The 20428-nt window shown below is 36.2% G+C and overlaps 1 protein-coding gene across 4 annotated transcripts in view; it reads left to right on the plus strand.

Annotated features, from left to right (window-relative positions):
- Positions 1-20428, plus strand: part of DLGAP2 (DLG associated protein 2) — a 438256-nt gene that overhangs the window by 277731 nt on the left and 140097 nt on the right. For all 4 annotated transcript variants that reach the window (XM_079325551.1, XM_079325552.1, XM_079325553.1 and 1 more), the window contains one exon: positions 10962-10994. In XM_079325551.1, coding sequence (XP_079181677.1) covers positions 10962-10994 — 33 coding nt within the window. The remainder of the gene's footprint in view (positions 1-10961; positions 10995-20428) is intronic.

The raw sequence follows: 20428 nt of genomic DNA on the forward strand, positions 1-20428 counted from the left end.
CTCCAGAACATATAATATGTAGAAATGTTAAAATTTGAAAGGAGGTCTTTGTCATTTAGGAATTACACAGGCAGACTAGACTTGGCCTTAAATACAGTTATTTTTAAAATTTTCAGATAACATTTTTCTCCATTTGAAAATGCTGATTTTTCAAAACTGAGTCTTTTCCCGAGAACAAAGCAGTTTCTTTAGAAAAGTTTTTCAAAGCCAAAGTTGGTCAAAGTGAAAGAGACCCAGAACAATTTGGCTGCTTGCCTGTTTGCATGCCAGAGTCCAGAATTAACTTATAGCTCAGATATATGTCATGGATTTAGAGATGGCAATTGACTTTTTCACTCTGTTTTAACTCTACATTCATGTATTTTACAATAAGCTTCAGAAAAATCATACCATTTAGGTTATGAATAAATAGTTGTTATTTCATCTAATAGTTGAATATTTAAAATCTGAAAAATCAAATACTTTGGATGTTGAACCATCTTTTGTAGTGGAATAATTCTATTGACTGCAGTGAGTTATAACATGAAATAATTTTCTCCTCTGTTTATATTCCACATGAACAATGTTGAAAGCACAAAACTGTGTTGAAAGAATGCTAAACCAACCAAGTGAAGCAATCAAATCTGAAAATGCCTGTGGGCAAAAGCCAATTCAGCCTTTGGTTCATTCCCTTGTGCATAGAGATTTTAATTACATTATCACAAACTTTCCCCTATGAAATCCTTTCTCCTGTTCCACAGTCTTTTTCTTGTGAATTCAGTGCAATTCTTACCTCCATGAAATTAAAGGGTGTCTTTCAGGCATTTCTGATAGAACTCTGGTGTGTATCACTGAAAACATTGACAACTCTGCTAAGCTACCACACCAGAGTCTGGACATTGTTAGTGAATGAGACACAAACCTCAGCTCATCACGGATCCACAGCATCTCTGGGCCAGTCACATGGGGTGCTTTTGCCACTTCTTCCTGGAGGGCTTATTTCAGCCTCCAATGCAGTCAGCTCCTGTCACTCCAGCAATAGAAATGGGTCCTGCCTTTAGTCTGATGGCATTAGGGTGCACTGTGCACTGGTAACTACTGGAGCTTTGTATTCCAGATCCAATGGAAACAGATTCGAAAACATTTTTAGAGAAAGCAGAGAATCCTACTACCAGTAGTAGAGGAGCCCTGCCTCAAACAGGTGGAGAAGAGGGACAACTGCCTGGAATCAGGATGCAACAATTCAACACTATACTCCTTCCTACCCTCATGGAAATCTGTAACAACAGATGAAGTCCAAAGGCATGGACTTAATGAACCCAGTGGACTTTTTTAGGGATGGTCGATAAACTGAGTGAAATGTGTGTGTATGTAAATATAAATATATAGGCGCTGGGAGAGTGATGATGGTTTACTGGGATGTACTGGAAAGTATAGGACATGGGCATGGCATAAATTATATGAAATAGAGGTGGATAATACTCTGGTTTCAACTAGGATAGAGTTAATTTTCTTTTTAGCTGGTACAGTGCTGTGTTTTGCCCTGAATCAAGGAGTTTTCAGTTTCCATACTCTTCCAGTGAGCAAGTGCACAAAAAGCTGGGAGGGGGCATGTCCAGGGCAGGTGACCCAAGCTGACCAAAAGGATATTCCAGACCACACAATGTCATGCTCAGTGTATAAATGGGGAAGAGCTGTATGGGCAGGACCAATCACTGCATTGGTCAGCAGGTACAACTGCATATTACATCATTACTTGTCTTTCTGGGATTTTATTCCTCTTCCTCTTTTATTTCAGTCATTAAATTGATTTTATCTCAGTCTACAGGTTTTACCTTCTTTTGATTCTCCACCCAGCAGGGTGAGGGGCTGTGAGCAAGTGGCTGCTTGTCATGCAATTGCTGTTTTGGATCAAGCCACAGCTACTTAAGTAAATGCTTTTTTTCATGGGTATTGTTTTCCCCTCCTCCTTCGCTTTTGCACAGCTAAAGTCCTTGGAAGACTCAGCTGGCTTAGTATAACCAGAATTGTCCTAATATTTAGTAAATCACTGAGTCAGCTTTGTGATATAAAGCTTGACTTGGTACTTTATATGTCAAACATAGTTATTTAGTCTTTCTGAAACCAGGTAGGGCATCAAAGGCTTGAAATATTGGTTTGTTTTATCCGATAAAAAGAAAAAAAAGACAGGAGAACAAATATGAAAAAATGCTGTCTTTTCGTTAGCAGAACATAATAAATGATGTATGAAAGACCAGATCAAGCTGAACACAAATGTGAAAGCAATCTCACATGATTTAGAGGAAGAGAAGCTGTTGCTGTGCGAAAAATGAGAGAAAATAACCTTTTGCTCAGAAAAGCCTTCTGATTCAACAGCTTATATTTCTATAATTTTCAAGGGGAAAAAAAGTCACTAAAAATCGGGAAAAGTGGGAAAGAGGAGGCATTTCCAGAAGTTAAAGAATGAGATAAACTGAAAGAATTTGACATGAAGAAGGCAGCTTCCAAGAGACATGTCATAGTATTTGACATGATTAGTGGCATAAAGTGAAACAGTTGAATTTCAGAGGATTTCTTGCCTTTCTCATGAAGAAAGCAGATTTAGAATGGAACAGCAATAAAAGTGAGCAGATACATTTTCTTGAAGTTCACTTTTCAGAAAACAAGATTTTTTTTTTTTTTTTTTTGGTATGATATTATGGAACTTCTGTTTGAGACTCCTCATTTGCCCAGATCCTACCTTCAGAATTTCATCAGACTGTTTCACAAATATCTCAACAACACATATATTTTGTTTTTTATTTAGCAAATTTTTAATTTTTATAGTTTTCTGGTCTCAAAAATTTGATAGCTTGATATTTCTGAGAGTCATGTTATCACCCTATCATGATGTGTATTTTGTCTTTACTTCTTGAGTCATGGAATGCAAATGCTCCATGACAATGTATGATAAATTGAAGTTTTAACATTTCATATGGAAAGACAAAATGCATATATCAGATAAAATGTGTATTGATTAAATTGCATATATCAGATACAAGTAGACTCTCAAATTTCTACCATCTGTTTGCTGTCAGATATAGAAATTCTATGTATAAAGAATGATTTTTTGATTTTGATTAAGTATAAATAACCTATAGCTGCCTGTATTAGCCATCTCCTGAATTTAGAAACTGGTTTTTTTCTGTGATATTATTCATAAACATAGGAAAGAGTTACACTTCCTATTTGAGAACAGAAATAATCTCTGACCCAAAGTTATTTATTTATTTATTTTATTTTATGCATCCTATGACCAGGCTGCAGTTCTGGCTGGACTGGAATAAATTTACATATGTCCTTTAAAAAAAATGAGTTAGAAATACAACTACTTAGAAAGCTTTAGGTGTCAGGTTGTCCCCATGTGTTGTAAGATGGGCTGATGGGGAAGAAGACTGGTCTGGGTAAACAGAGAACCTTTCATGAAACTTAGGAAAAACTGGAAAGCTTATGACCTTTGGAAGAAGGGGCAGAAAACCTGGGAATACTACAAGGACAAAATGAGGTTAAGAAGGGAGAAAATTAGAAGGGCCAAAGCCCAATTAGTATTTAGTCTGACTACTGATGCAAAAGACAGTAAAAATGTTTTTATAATTGCATCAGAAACAAAAGGGGGTTAAGGACAATCTCCATCTCTTATGGAATGCTGTCATAAAGGATGAAGAAAAGGCTGAGGTACTTGATGCCTTTTTTACTTCAGTTTTGAACAGTAAAACCAGTTGTTCTCCAGGTTCCAGGCTCTGGAGCTGGAATACAGTACAGAGAATGGAACAAAACTCCCATAATCCAAGGGCAAATGGTTGGTAACCTGCTACACAACTTGCACACTCACAGGTCAATGGGGCTGGATGGGATTCACCCTTGGGTGCTGAGGGAGCTATTGGAAATGCTCACCAAGCCACTTCATCAATTATCAGCAGCCCTGGCTAAGCAGAGAGGTCTCAGGTGACTGGAAGGTAGCAAATGTGAGGCTAGGACAACCCAGCCAGCACAAGTTGATGAAAGGCAGGTTCTGCCTGACTGACTTGATCTCCTTTCTGAATATTGTCTACCTGGACAAATAAAAAGCCTGTGACACCATTCCTACAGCATTCTCTTGGAGAAAATGGTGCCTATGGCTTGGATGGTGTGCTGTTCTCTGGGTAAAATCTGTCTGGATAGCCCTAGAGAGTCGTGGTGAGTGGAATTCTATCCAACTGGCAGCTGGTCCTGAGTGGTGCTCCTCAGGACTCAGTTCTGGGGCCAGACCTGTTGAGTATCTTTATCAATGACTTGTGTGGCCTGTGTCAGCAATGGTGTGGCCAGCAGGAGCAGGGCAGGGATTGTCCCCTGTGCTCAGCACTGCTGAGGCCACACCTCGAGTGCTGTGTCCAGCTCTGGCCCCTCACTGTGAGAAAGACACTGAGGGGCTGCAGCGAGCCCAGGGAAGGGCAGGGGAGCTGAGGAAGAGTCTGGAGCACAAGTCCTGTGAGGGAACTGGGGATTTTTAGCCTGGGGAAACAGGCTCAGCCAGAACCTTGTTATTCCTTATGAGGACATGAAATGAACTGGTAGTGAGGGGAAGTTGGTCTCATCTCCCACGGATCAAGTGATACAGCATGGAATGGAATGGATACATGGAATTTGTATTGGATATTAGGAAAACTTTCTTCACTGGAGGTGTTTAAAAGATGTGTAGATGTGGTACTTAGGGACTGGCTTTAGTGGTGTACTTAGCAGTGCTAGATTAATGGTTGAACTTGAGGATATTCAGCGTCTTTTTCAACCTAAATTATTCTATGTTTTTAAGGTGTTGGTTATTAAATGATCAGCATATGCAATTTTAAAAGGGCTTTTGATCTTATAAAGGTTTGTGAATATGCTAAGACACTAAAGTGCTTTAGGTAAAAGAGGTGCTCTCACCTCTTCCATGGCTAAACCAGCTACACAAGTGGAAGTCACTGGGAAAGCATTAAAAATGTTCATGTTGACCTTTCTGAAAAACTTTTCCATTTGTATGCTTGTTTTACATAAATGCACATATCAGCATAACAGTGTGACTGTAGATGATACTGTGTGCCTTCCTGGAAGTGTTTGGGTTGTTGCATGTGGTGAGGATGGCATGCCTGTGGTAGTCCACTGGAAACCCTGGCTCAATACGAGGCAGTAAGGCTGTGATGAGCTCCACAGGGTCCAAATCACAGTATACTTGCCTCAGATGATAGGTGTCCATGACTGCTCAGTGCTGGGAATGCTGCCTCTGTAAAGTCTCTGCACTCAAGCAGGGTGGGAGTTGCTGCTGCTGTCAGTACAGCATCCATCACTGCAGGAAATCAGGTCTGGGATTTCACCTATTATCTACTTTTAGTTTCCTGAAGAGAGCTTTGGACAGCATTAATGTTCTGATCTTGAGATGTCTGTATGCAGCTGAAGGTTCTACAACATATTTTAAGACGCTCATTAAAACCCTGCATTGAATTTGGATAAACCAGTCCTGAGGCCATGATTATACTATGAAGCATGAAGCAGACCAATTGCTTGAGATCAGCAGCAGAAGAAAATGGATTAATGATGGCTTTCAAAATGTGAGGAAACTGTTTCTGGAGTTTCTATTTTTTGTTAGTGGTTGTTTTTCTTCAGTTTTTTAAAGTGAGACAGAGTAAAGAAATGAGGAGAACATGATTTGGCAGAAGAGAAGCGAATCATGATCCAGTTTAGTTGCTCAGGGTAGGTGCTGCTGCCACGTGTGGCCAGGCTGCAGGGTACATGTGATGAAGTGAAGGACCCTTTGAGGGACTCCCTGGGCAACCACCTGAGAGCTCCCATGTGCTGTCAGGATCCTGTGCCTCTGCAGACAGCTTGTGTTGGCCTCCCACTGGGAAAACAGAGTGACTGTGCAAGCACAAGGTGAGCTGTGTCTTTGAAGACTTCAATGGCCAGTGTGAATGATTGCCAGTTATTGACAGTAACAGATGCTTTCTGTTACAGAAACCAGACTTATTAATAAAGCTCTCCTAATTTTTTTTTTTTTTTTTTTTTTTTTTTTTTTTTTTGTGGTTTGTCTCACTCAATTCTGTTGTCTCATCAGGAATAATTGACTTTTTTTTCCTACTTTGTCAACACTACAGCTATATGTGGCCTATAATCTCCCTGGGCAACCTGTGCCAGTGCTCAGTCCCTCTCATAACTGAAGAAAAAAGGTGTTTCCTGGTGTCCAGATGGATCCTTTGTTTCTAGCCAATGTAAATTTATTCCTGAAATAACATAAATCAGAAAGCAACATATAAAGTGACAAGTATCAACCTCTATAATTATCATATCATTTTAAGAGATGGGGAAAAATGATCAGTGAATATTTGCACTACAAACTGACACAAATAAGTTTATTTTTGTCTGGGACTTATTTTAATGAACCATTTTAGACATCTGAGGCCATCAAATTTACCAGTTTTAAACCAGCAATTTTTCCATGTCTAAATCATTCCCATTTTATACTTGTGACTTCTCAGATCCACACCCATATATGTAGATTATTTTCCTGAAAGATTCTTACAGTGAGATTCATCTCCAATTACCCACACTACAGGTTACGTAGATATGTAGCTGTCTAAGCTCAGTCTGTGGTTATTAGAGATCTTGTCAATGGAAAGAGCTGTTCTATCTATTCTTCTGTACAAGTTTAATTTCTACTCTTCAGTGTAATTAATTGACTCAATTTCAACTACTTCTTCATTGGAGCTAATGGAAGCTCAGACATATCACCTCTACTGAAGAAAAGTAAGTTTGACTCTTAATGGTATCACAGGAAGGAATGCTCATTAAATGAAGCCCTGGATAGCAGTGTAAATGTAATCTACTTATCTCAATTTGATGTAAATTTTAATCAAAAAATAATACTATCAAATTGAATCAGAGCAATAAATAGGCTTTCCAAAGTCTTATTGATAATTTTTTATAGCAAGCTGTTCAGCTGGATTTTTTTCTCTTTGAGTTATCCCCAAAAATAAAAACAAATTCCAAACATCAGCACAAGTGAGCAGTAGGTTTGTAAGATGGTGATTGATGATGGCATTGTTATGAAATCCTGAGTGCAACTTTTATGCAAACTCTTTTTTGTTGTTGTTGTTTTTTTTTTCTTGTCAGGGAAGTTCTGAAACAAGAGGCTTACATTCCATTAAAATTTTAATTATGCTCCTTAAAGGATTGGTGGCCAATGAATGCAAATAGCCTATTAATGAAAATAAGAGACTCCGAAAACAGATTTATTGCAGTAGGTTAAGATTATAGTGACAAATAATAAATAGAGGAGAGCCAAGTTGAGGCAATAGGACTGTGCAAGATTTGCTTTTACTGTAAAAACAGTTTTTCAGTGAATAATTTACGTAATTTCTGGAGCTGAAGGAAACACTCTCCCTGCAGAAGCTAATGTGAAGAATTTTTCACCTATTTCTCCTTTAGCATCTGGCTTTAGGTTTGGGTAATGCCAAATTAACCCTCAAATCTTGGTGCAGACAAACTCACAATCCCAATCCAATCTAGAGTCACCTGCCAATAGTTTTTACTGAGCTGGTTGTCAAAAATACAGTTGTAACTTCTAGTTAATGCAAATCATCTTTCATCTTCAGCCATTGCACCTCTATGTCACTCTTCCTGCTCCTCTTTGCAACCAGCCCTTCGTATTCTGAATATTATGAGCAGCTGGACTCCACTGATCTTGCTTAAAGAAGGCTTGAGCTTTGTAGAATTCATGGTCCAGGTGTTGTGCACATCTGCAAGGGTTCCTGAGTTCTGCTGCCCACTTAGGGGCTTATAATAAAATAAGATTGAGTCTAACTGGGGATTCAGCAAAGCAGAGACAGTTCTTGCTGACAATAGCTGTTAAAACACAGGAGCAGGGTAAAATCTTGTATTTTCAAGGGAGCATGATTTAGCATTCATTAGCTTTTTCTAACGTTTCTAAGCAGGTACCAGCTCCCAGAGATAGTTTAGTATTACATCATCTTGTTGCCAATGCCCTGGAGAGCCTTTAATGTTAAATGACTTAAATGTGTTCTGCACCTTAAATGTGTTTTCCTGTGCACTCTAAAAGTCATCCTTTCCACTCATTTTGTGTTGGCATTCTGCCAGCACATGTCAGTGGCAGCCATACAGTGCTTTGATATTTTAATGTAAGCACAGCACAAGGAATACCATGAGAGAAAAGTCAAAAACTTAACACTGCATTGTACAGTGAACACATTTTACTACTTGTAAAATAGGAGGAATGGGCCTTGGAGGCAAGATACAGAGAGGACTACATCTTTGCTAATCAACTCTAGGAAGAAATAATTAGTTTATTGGCATGAAAATCTTGTACTATCTCCAATGTCTATTTTGCACTGAGCTAATAAAATGTGGTGTACCAAAGATACTGCTTGCTAAAACGTGCACACACATTCCCTTTTTAAAAAAATCATGCTTTGCATTATAACTCAAAGTCAACTGTATTGTCAATCACCAGTTTATTACCTAAATCAATGACTTATATTATGAATCAGATCTGGATTTCATGAGTGTAATTCCATGATAACTGCTAATGTGGACATGTTACTATGTTGCATTAAAAAGGAAATGAAAGTCTGTGTCACTTTTATGTTCTCCACTTTCATCTCAGATTCCTGCTGCTTAGAAAGTCTTATGTATGAAAATAAAAGTGAATAGCAAGAAATCTGGGCAATTCACTAAATAAATGGAATGGAGGAAAATTGTATTCTACCCATTCAGGCTTACTTAATTGAAAATCAGTCAAGGAAACTGAGAAATGCTCTCAACAATAACAGGAAATGATGATTTTTCTGCTGCCCTTGGAGCCCATAGAAGAGTAGAAGAAATCTTATGGCAGAGACTAAATATTCCAGTTGTTTCAGCAAAGGTTTCATTCCATTATAACTGCAGTAATTTCGTGTATTGAACTCTAGCAGGGAAATGTTGCACACTGTATTTATCTTTATATGGGAAACTTTACCTTGCCTGCCTATGCAGTGTTAGCTCACATCATTCTTTGTGAAATGTAATGATGGAATTGGGGCATGTGGATCATGATTTGTGGGTTCAATATACCAAAAAATCTTCTGGTCTCAGCTAGCAAAGTAGGTCAGATTTTCTTTAACAGTTCACACAGGACACATGCTTGGGTGACAAACTACCTTGTTTTCAGTTAGTGTAGGCTGACTTGTAAGAAAAATAAACACATCCACAATTTGTATCATCAGCTTAACACAAAGTATTACACAGTAGTGTTGTTTTATACCAGGACAAGACCCTAATTAATTTGCATAAACTTATCTACATTTCTTTCAGAATAGCATTTTTAATAGTGATTTCTGCTGCAAGTTACAATATGTGCATGAACTTTTCAGATAAAAATCCCACTTTTCTGGTTTAATTGCAGGGGATTTTTGCTTTGGTTTGGGTTTTCTGTTTTAGTTGGGTTTTTTGGTTGGTTGGTTGGTTGGATGGTTTTCTGTTTATTTGTTTTTATTTTTAAAAATCCCATTGTCTGAGTAGATATTTCTCACTGCGATAGGAAGAAGATAATTTTTTTCCTCTTCTGTTCATTTTCTTGGATGTTCAGGTTTTGCATCAGGATATTTTTATTCATGACAGACATTTTCAAACACCTTATTTCTGTGACAGAATGTGCCACAGGATGTGCACAGTGACAGCAGTTTGGACAATTCAAGTATTAGATAATTTTTGGGTGATTCTGGTTTGCAAGGTAGCTGTGTGCTGTCTCTGTGCTCTCATGGAGCAGTCATTGCCTAGCTAGATGCTCCATTTATGCATAATCTGGTTTTGGTGTGGTTTTATGGACTCCTGGGGGGCAATGACATTTTTCTATCTCTTAGGCTCTGAAATAAAAAATCCTGAGGATGCTTTTTTTTTTTTTTCCTCTGTAGTTTATGATAAGGCTTGGGACCCCACATAGTGGAATTGTTAGTTAATTTATTGTGTTCAGCAATTTGGATTTCAGAAAGCAATTCTCTTTAGTGAATGTATCACATTTCAGGTTGATTCTTTCCTTTGTTCACTTGCAAAACAAAGCATGTTCACAGTCCTCAGGAAATGTCTCAGTTAAGCTGTTGTAAGTTTTTAGAACCTAGCACGTTTTTCTTCCTGTCTAAAGAGTTCCTTCTGCTATTCCAGGACTTAATTGGTAAATATTTTCCCAATGACTTCTAGAATTAGTTACTGCATTAGAAAAAGTTCAGAATTTCTGTAGCCTAAACCATTAACTGTGAATCTTGTATTTGTTGACTGTTGTAATAAGAAAGTAACTTTATTTTTTAAGATGAAGTAGTTTATAAACAGGACTTTTCCAGGCACTGCTAGTAAATACAATCAATACCTAAATACAATAAGTACAATCAATTCCTAAAAATTACAAGAAAGCTCATTTATAAACAGATAAACAGATAGATTGGCTAAAAAATAAAAAAGAAAGTGTGAAAACTAGAATAGACAAAATTAGGTCTCTGATTTGTTGTGATCATGAAGTAAATATTTTTAAAGGGTACAATCTAAAAAGCATACTGCACTTTTCTAATTATTGTCCATATGTACAAAAATAGAACAAAAGTTTATACCCAAGCTACGTTTTCTGAAATCAGAGGTTAATTTACAAAGTATTGTAAAATTCCTATTTAATTGTGGTGCATCTGTCTTAAATCGTAAAATAAATTAGCTTCTCATAGTGTTCAAAGCTTTCATCTTTAGATAGAGAATAATTTAAATCTTTACAAAACTATGGAGAAAAAACATTCATAATGTAATGTTAAATTTCCTGGGTTCGCTTTTCTACATATATAATTAAAATTTTGTTTTGATGATAATGTGATATTTGGTGCCAGGTTTGCTTTTGATTTTTTGTGCTTTTTAATATTAAATTAGTGTTAAAGATGATCTTTTCACTGTTTTAATTTCAGATTTGGATTCTCTAACAGGGCATGCATTTCCAGGTAAAGTGGACAGTCAGATTAGATTATGTTATTTGTTTGTTTTATACTCAGTTTATTGAGTTTTCTTGGAGGGTGGGGGGAAAGGGATGTTGTAAAATTTATTTGGTGTGCTTCTGACAGCATTTTGTTATGTGTCAAAATTGTACTATTAGTTGGGGTTTTTTATATTTAAGATAAAGGAAGAAAAGGTAGCTATTACATGCACTAGCTTAAACATTAGAATTGAAAATTTGCATTAAATTTAAATTCTTATATAATTAATGTAAACAATCCAAGGGGAGAGAATTACTCCCAAACAACAAGTCCTAATGAAAAGATTGTAAGTTATTTAAACTTGTGTGTGATTCTGTAAGGCAGGTAAAAAAACCCACTAGTCAGTATTTAAGGAAAACAAACATCCGAGGTATACAAGACTTAGTTTCCAGTTTTATTACTAGAAGGGTAGTGTAGGTAAGAGGTTTCAAATAGTAAAAATCTTTTCAGTAGAGAACCAAGAAAGAATGATAGCTCAATTACATTAATCTCTGGATTCTACTGTACATGCACATTTTTTATGCTGTGTAGAACTAAAATTTAAATATAATACATTCAATTAAAATTTTAGCATTTTACAACTATACAATTCAAATATTTCAAGTTGAGAATTCTTTAGCAGAAATTCAAGAGAAGACAATTCGATGCTAAATAATCATATGAACTTCTGTCTTATTTGAGCAGGGATTTTGGCAGCAAAGGAATATAAATGAACACAGTCTGAAATAAAGTAAATCTCTGCTGCAAATATGCAAGCTCTTTCTGTACTCAAAATTTTCTTGAATAATGCTTCAGTTAAACAGGCTGTAAAAACTAAGGCATAATATTTGTATAACAAAGAGATTTAGTCAAAATTTGTGATGATATTTCTCATTAGAATGATATCATTATTTATTTTCATTGGCTTCTGAAGTGCCTAGTGCATAGTATAATATTTCTCCTTCAGTTTTTCCTAAAAGATCTTTCTTTAAAAATATGGGACTGTAGATTGATTTGAAGTTTTCCAAGCATTCCTGCACTGTAGGCATTAGGTATGCTGTAAGATATAAAACAAAATAGACCAATAAAATAAAAAAAGTTTAGAAGTTCATTATAATGAAATTTGTGTGCAATGTGGAGCATATCTGGGTACAGATTTACTGTCAGAGTTATTTGCACTTAAATACAGCAGCATAACAAATGAAGTCTGTTTGAGAAGTCAGAAGACTAAGTGCAGATTTTGTCATTTTCACCCCAGATGAGGAAACTCTTATTCTGAGTGTTTTGGTTTGCTTTGAGTAAGGTTACCCATGGAATAACATACTGCTTAATTAGTGCCATCTTGTAAACTTGATCCTCATAAGTGCTGCCAAATATATGCATGTGTCACCAAAATAGACATTGAAACAAGCAGGATCAGTGTATCTTTTTTTTTTTTTTCTCTACTTTTTAAAGGTTGAGTCTGCTTTTGTTTTTGCATGAATATTTTATGTTACTAGATGGTGCTGTCATGGTGTGTCGCATTCTTACTTTGTAACATGACAACATAATCATAATAAGCAATACTGACAACAGAGCCTTATATTGATACATATGCCTCAGAATCATGGCAAAGAGAAACCATCCTTATTCTGCATGGAAAATGTTCTGAACTGCACAACAGGTGCTGTACATGCCTGCATTACCTTCCAGGTGTAGCTGTGCACAAATCCATCAAATGGCCTGTTATTTAGCACAGACAGAAATGTCTTACAATCTAACAAACTGTCAAAGGGATGTAGGAGAATAACATAGGCAGCCAATAAGCATAAAAGCCTTGGTGGACTTCACTTAAATAGATATTTATTTAAAGACTCACAATATGAACATGTTTTGGTGCAGCTCACAGAAATCACTAGAAGAACCATCTCCCATTTTATGCTTTATTTGACACAGTTAAGACATGCTCTTCACAAACAAAAGGGTAAAAGTAGAATGTTCTTTCTTGCCTTCAGCTTAAATTACATTTATTAATCAATTCATTACAGTATTCTGCTAATATAGTGCAGAATGTGTATTTACATATGTAACTAAACTAAAAACCAAAAAGGATGCTTATGTATATATACTGGAAAACACAGAACAGTAAATCCTGTTACCTATGAGTTAATGTGATTACTCTAGTTAGGCTAAAGTATGTTAACTTTCAAGCAGATAGGAGAGATCAAGGTGTAACTTATGCATCTTTAATAGCAATTAGTTAATTAGCTGTGATATGTGTGTTAACAGGTGATTTGTATCTCATGCTGAGCAAACACAAACCCAGCTCATTTGAGATTTCTATTTATCTCGCCTTGGAAAAAAGCACACCCTTTGAGCTAATCCAGCAGGATTCATTAACAAGACCTCTAAGGGTATGGTGATCCAATAGTTTTTCACTTGACCTTTGGCCAATGCTCTGCAGGAGCAGAGCATGAAATGACTCCTTTCCTTAAGTCATGTAGCAGTGTCAGTGAAATGCTGAATGGGTGCTACTGCCAGAGCCTTAGCAGGGCAGACATGAAACCTGCTTCTGCACTGACCTAACCACACGGGTTCCAGGGCAGAAGGGGTTTGCATCCATCTAGATGAGTTTCAGTTAAGTGAGTTCCTCTTTGGATACGACTGCTTTGTGAATTTCAGGCTAAGAGGAAGTACTTTCCCTATCACCACTGGCAACTGCTTCAGCTGCCCCATGTTTTCTGTAGATTTGGGCAATCTCTGCTACTTCAGAGACAGATAAAAATATAAACCACACCAAAGTATCTGTCTGGTTTTTATGTGAAGGGAAAAAAATATTCTTTATAACCCTTGCAGTTGATCAGCTGAAACCCTAAAGTACGAGATTTGATTATAGTCATTGTCTTAATGCAGAGCTGCAAGTGTTATGGGCATGTTGAGAACTTCCAGAAGCTGGATTAAAGCATCTCTTTTACAATGATATCTAATCTCGTCCTAAAGCTCCAAGCAATGGCGAGTCCACCAGCTCCCCTGGTAAGCCATTCCAATATTTAATTACCCTTAGTGCTAGGAAATTGAAATGTTGTGGAAAGGTTGAATTTGTTGAATTTCAGCTGCCAGTCTTCCTTTTGCTATGCCTTTGTCAGCAATACTGAAATTCCCCCTTTTTCAGATATGTTTTCTGAACAAGTGTTTATGACAAACTGCAGTGACCTGTGGAAAGGTCTCTGTGCAGAGAAGCTGTGCCACCTGGCCTGATGAACATACTGCCTTGATCTGCAAACCTGGCCTCTTTCATAGGCTATCACAATTTTCTCATCCCTATGACTACTAAAAACTTTTATACAGTAGTCAAAGTACCTTTCAACTTTTGTTCTGATAAATTTGATATGCTGTACTCTTTAAGGCTCACACTGTAAGACTGGTTATCTGACAGCTGTCCTAGGAACCCCTGTTTTTCAAAAACTATGAGAATATATTCACTTAGAATTTTGTAAATGCTGTATATATAGAAGTATTTTTTTATTTGTACATAACCCTTCCATCTTAGTTCTCCCTATATAAGGATTTAGCTATGGTTCAGGTTACAGTGATTGTGTCAAGCAAACCAAGTGGTAATCCTAAAAGGTAACTGACAGAATAGGAAGCAGCATTTTTTTCCTTAGTTTGATGTGGCTGACATGCAATATGAGGTGGAAGGGAATGCTCTTGTGCCAGCATATGAAATCTAGCCATTTCAATCTGGTGAAATCTGGGTGGGCACTGACTTCCAAGTGACCATTAGTCCAAAGAAGAAGAATTAGCCAGAATGAGGCTCTAAGGAGTAGGATGAAAAAAAGGTTAGAGACTATTCAAATGCATTCCTCAGACTGCATCCCTATAACTAATATCTTGTATTAGCTCACTTAGAAAATTAAGAAAGTGCCTTTAATACAGAGGAGCTCCATGGTGAAGGTAGTTAATAGCAGTTGTCTGCTTTGATTTCCACGGGCTGTGAAGCACACCTGTGAATTCTTGCTCTGGATCTTATAAAAATTAGTTAGGTGTCACCTGAGTTAGAAATCTACAGTAGGTAATCCAAATGCACCTTCTGCATCTCTGTTGATTTTTCTTTTAATTCTGCTTTATCTACCACCCCAAAGTACTGAACCAGTCAATAAGATCCACAGATTTAATTTTTCATTGTGTTAAAGATGAATGCTGTTTTGTTGCAATTCATCTAAATAGGCTTGATGCTTTCTGAAATACCTCAGGGACAAAGGTATTTTTTCAGACTTCTTCACTGTTGGCAGTGTAATGCTAAATTTCGACTTCAATTTTTTTTTTTTTTTTTTTAAATTTCTGAAAGTCCCTTAATAGTCTAGGGAACAGACTGTTGTCTTCAGCACTGTCAGTAAAAGTGGAATGAGCGTTCTCAGGTCTTTGAATAATAGCTCAAGCTATGGTAGGAACTTGGCATGTGCAGAACTGTGGGAAGTGTTTAGAGAAAGAGTGTCTCAAATGCTAATCAAGTATGGAATGGAACTCAAAATACCCATTCTAATTCCTGGATGTATCCAATCAAGGTAGTTGGTCAGTGACCTGCTCATTTTCCAGAAGAAATAACACTTTGTCCATAAAATGAGCATAATTTCATGAGTTAGTTAATGGCTTGTTGAACTGTGCACTTTCCTATTCACAGATCTGCTAGGTCAACAATTTAAGTGGACATTTCATTCAGTACACCAGCACTGGGTATTGTGGCTGAAATAAAAGTTTATCTGTGAGTTTATCTGTCTTCTCAGCCATATTATTTGTAGTTACTGTAATATTGGATCAGAAGCACAGAAAATCTCAACTTTGCCCTTTTTCTCTGCCTTTGCCTAAAGTATGTGTAAGATTGGGTAGAAAATGAAGGTTGGATGACTTAGAACAAATAACAGAATATCAATGTTCAGTGTTATTTGATTAGAGTGGACAGATTTTTAAAGAACAAAATTGAAGAAAATACTACTTTATGGCTGGTTTTGGCTAACTGTCATCTTGATTTTGTCTGGGGAAATGCTTGCCTAGTCAATTGACTGCTAATATTTGCTAAATATTTGATGTTTTTTTAATCTTTCTACTGAATTTCAGTAACTTTATTATTAATGTTCAAAAAAATAAGATTCGTCAGCTTGGGCTGAAGACAAGCCTGATTGTTAAAAAAGGTAAAAAAGAAAAAAGTAAAAAAAAAGTAAGCCACCAAACCATCAGAGGGTGGAGTATGATGAGCTAAACAAAACAAAACTAAAAAGATCACTCACAAATGAGCTCCTTTTGAGCTTCTGTATAATTGAATGGACAAAATCAAACTAAAAATAAATTATCTTGTGTTTATTGTACTCATCTACTATGCGTCTGGTATAGATTTTATCAAGAATTAATAACTTTTTTAGTTCTGTTAATTTCTTCCAGTTCTGTGTTTGCCCCTTGACTTCTTTGTCTCAAGTGAAAACCATGAGGAGAAAGTTTGTGTGTACCCTATCTTGCCTTTAGACTCTTAGTTGGGATGTAACTGTGCATAGTCCTGCTGTTCAAAATAGCAGTTTTCCAGATGAACTTGCAGGTAAAAAAACATGAATTATGTACTAACATGAAAAGTCTGCTCTGGGAATTTGCACTTGGGGTGAGGCAGATATTAAAACATTATTTTAAATGGATTGAATTTTTTTGAATTAGTTTTGTTTCTGAGCTCTTTTGGGCTCCTGGTGTAAAGTAACTCTCATGTTTTCAGTCTGGGCTGCTCTGGAGCCTGCCTCTTGTGGGTCATTGGGCAATGGGGATTGCATGTCACTGAGCAAAGCTTTCCTGGGCTGGGGGTGCAGCTGAGCTGGGGCATGCACAGGTCCTTGCTCTAGAGTGCAACCCAGTCCTGGAGGTACAAAGATGGGAAAACAAATGAAAGTGCCTGATCATGTAGGGACTTGACAGCTGTTGGATTCATTCCTTTATTCAAGTGATTATTTCCATATCCTCAATTTCACCTGTTTAGTTACCTAAATAAAGGCAAAAAAAAAAAAAAAAAAAAAAGCAAAAGTGAAAGGTATATACACTTTTCTTGAAAATATGGCAATTTCAGAAGTGAAGAAACTATATATTCCTCCTTTGAAATTAGGAGTCTCACAGAGACATATGGTATTGATGCTTTGCCACATGAGTTTACTTTGGTCTTTAAGATTACTTGGTCTCTTTTCTTGGGCTCTTAGCTATGATTCATACTTGTTTCACAAGAACTGCATAAAGAGCTGTTGATATAGAGGTACTTCAGGTATTACTAGTAATTTCTTAGCCATTTATATAACATGATTTATACTAAGTCTTAATGAGTTCTGCACAATTCTTGATCTTGTTTAATGTGAAGTTAATTACTTATTTTTAGTTGTGTTTTTAATTAATTATTTTTTGATATTTCATTAATTATTGTTTTTAAGTGCTCTGGGGTATTTCATGTTAAGGGTACAGGATGAATCAGAGTAATTATACACCTCATTCATTACCACCAAACAGAATTTAAAGGAACTAAAATAAATAAAAAAAATATTTGGACTCCACCAGATACTGCCGAGCTACATGGTGTGTCTCTGATTTGCAAATGCATGAAGTCACAGCTTGATTCTTCTCTAATTAAGCATCTTTTTAGAACTATCTGAAATGTCATTATCTGAGAGTAGCAAGGGCTACAGTATTTATGATACTGGGTTTCTTGAATTATCCCCAATGTTCAATTAAGGCAGTACTTTTTCCAAACTGTCATTCAATTATTCTTAGTCTCAGCTCCGTGTTTAGACTGTGATGCTGCAGGAGATTGTTGCAGCACTGCATAATGTTAATAGAAACAGGTCAAAGGAAAACTCTGAAATGTTAAAGTCTCTAAAAGAAGCATATTGAGATGTTTTAAACTAATGCTATAGTCCACAAGAACTCACATGAAGAAAGATATCAATTAGAATTTGAGCTAAAGGCAAATCCTTAAGGAGGACAATTTAATTTTTGAATTGAAAAGAACCAACCATGTTGACATTCAAATCTTATCTTCTTGCCAGCTTTGACTCCTCATCTGAAATCTGCTATCTTTTGTTTCCTCATTTTGATGGCATGGATTAAATGTAGATTGTTTCACAGCTAAATATAGACAATGCTTTTAATTCATCAGGTAGTAGCTTCTAAAATAGACAAATATTAAATATCCTGTATTGATGGGGTTTGTATTTACTTTCATTATGTACTATCCAATGGTAGTCCTTGGCTACATGTTTAGGCCAGCTCATTACAGCTGAATGTTGCACTTAGAATAAATAAGTAATTGGTATAAGTGCATATTCTTCTAATATATATATGAAAATATATAATTTTTGCAAGACACAATACAAATCATGACTATTGTTATCCTCAGTGGACAATTAAGTGGTCCAGCAGCACTTTTTAATGAATTTTAGTTGTTTGCTGCATTAAAAAAAAAAATATTTTAAAAAAATTGTTTCTGTTTTAGTTCTAATTTTTATAGGTATTAATTTTTCATTTTCCTTAATATTATATCACTACAGATTTTTTTAATTTATCATCTTGAAATATATATTTATTTCAGACCTTTAAATTTTTCCTTTTCTTTTAATGAGCAGTTGGAGCTGTGAATTACAAAAACTATCCAAGGAGAATAGATTTTCATATTATTATCTATAACAGATTCTGCCCAGAAGTTTTATGTATTGCATGCATCACCAGTCAGGTATTTCTTTGCTACTACAAGATTTTTGACAATAATAAATCATGCTGCTATATAAACACATTCTTATGACACTCTCAAATTACACTCTCAATGCTAAAATGACACAAGCAGTCTTTACTACTTCAAAGCAAACTTGCTGATAGAATTTAAATTTTGTTTTTGACATAGCTCTAGAACTGTTTCTTTATTCAGATTTCAGACAAGGAAGTGATGATAATGATCAGACACGATAGGTGCTGGTGTTTCCCTTGGTTGTCTTTACCTCTGAACAAGTCTGGAGGTGGTAGTGTAAGAGTAATCTATCAAGATCAGTGACTTGTGTATTTGTGTTTGATTTTAATGCAAGACTAGGCACTGTTAATTAATATGGAGATGACTTTTTGCAGTTCTGGTGGTTGACAATCAACTTTTCAGAAACAGAATAGTTATTATTCTTGTTAGTTTGGCAGGGATACTCAACCTGCCTCGCAGTTCAAGAACTGGTTATTGCTGTGATTATGAGTCTGTCAGAGGGGATTAGAGAATTTGTCCTGTAGGACAATAAAGGCTCATGTACTATTTCAGTAGCATAATCTAATGTTCATTTATTGCATATATTGAACTGCAAGATAAAAATTCCCTTGTAATAATTACTCTGGTAGGTGTAATGCTTTTTTCTTTTTATATCAGCTGAATGTTTAAGCCTTCATCAAAGTGCTAGATCATACGTAATTAGTTTGTATGAAAGAAATGATAGCCAGCTTGTACATATTTGTTTGGATGGATGTATTTCCCTGTGTCAGGATCTTTGTATGTAAGAAATCATGCATTGTATTGTAGCTGGAAAAAAGAAGCTAACTGCCATGTTTAAATTTTATATATTCTTTAGGTGAAGTTCATAAGTAGTATATATTGCATCCTACCCTTGATCCCTGAATTGCTCCTGACAAATAGTCATGTTACCTACCCACAGGACAAGTGATTGTGCTCCAGCATCTCAGCTTCTATTCCAGCTACCTGTGCCAGTTTCTGGTTTTGGCACACTTGTCAAAATGAGAAAATAACTTAGAAGTCAGATAAATTATGCACCCTAATATCATATATAATTCATTCTCAGTGGTGAAGTAAAAAACTTAGTGTTTTTACCTTCTGCATATTTTTATAGTAAGGAAAATCTGTGAGAAGGTGAGTACCTAGGGTCCCTGTCAGGGGCTGAGCTCAGGAGAACTTCAGAGACAGAGCCATCACTTCATTACAGAGTCTATCAAATGCAGTGTCCAATATAGCTTGCTTTCTAAAGCATCCATTTCCCATGGATAGGTGGTGATTCACTTGCTGACATCAATCAGATTTCTCCTTCAAAAAGAATTCTTCCAGCCTCACTGAGAAAATAGTATAAGACATTCTTATTTGCAAGGCAAGGATAGCAGACTGCAATCCTATACTTCCAGTAGGTAGAAATTGATGGTGCTCCCTGTGATCTTTCCATTTAGACCACAGCTACTCAAGTGTGCAATTTCAGAGTATCTTTAGTGAGAATATTAGTTATGCTGTCTTTTTAAGTTCTTACTTTAAAAATTTTACAAGCTTTTTTTTTAATTTAAAAATATGGAGCCAGATGTTTTTTAAAAGCACTTTTAAGTGATTCAGATTAATAACAAGATTCATGAAGTCATTGGGGAAGCAAAAGACTTACGACTATGGGAGTGTGTCAGCA

Source organism: Erithacus rubecula, assembly GCF_903797595.1.
Source record: "Erithacus rubecula genome assembly, chromosome: 2".
Taxonomy (NCBI): domain Eukaryota; kingdom Metazoa; phylum Chordata; class Aves; order Passeriformes; family Muscicapidae; genus Erithacus; species Erithacus rubecula.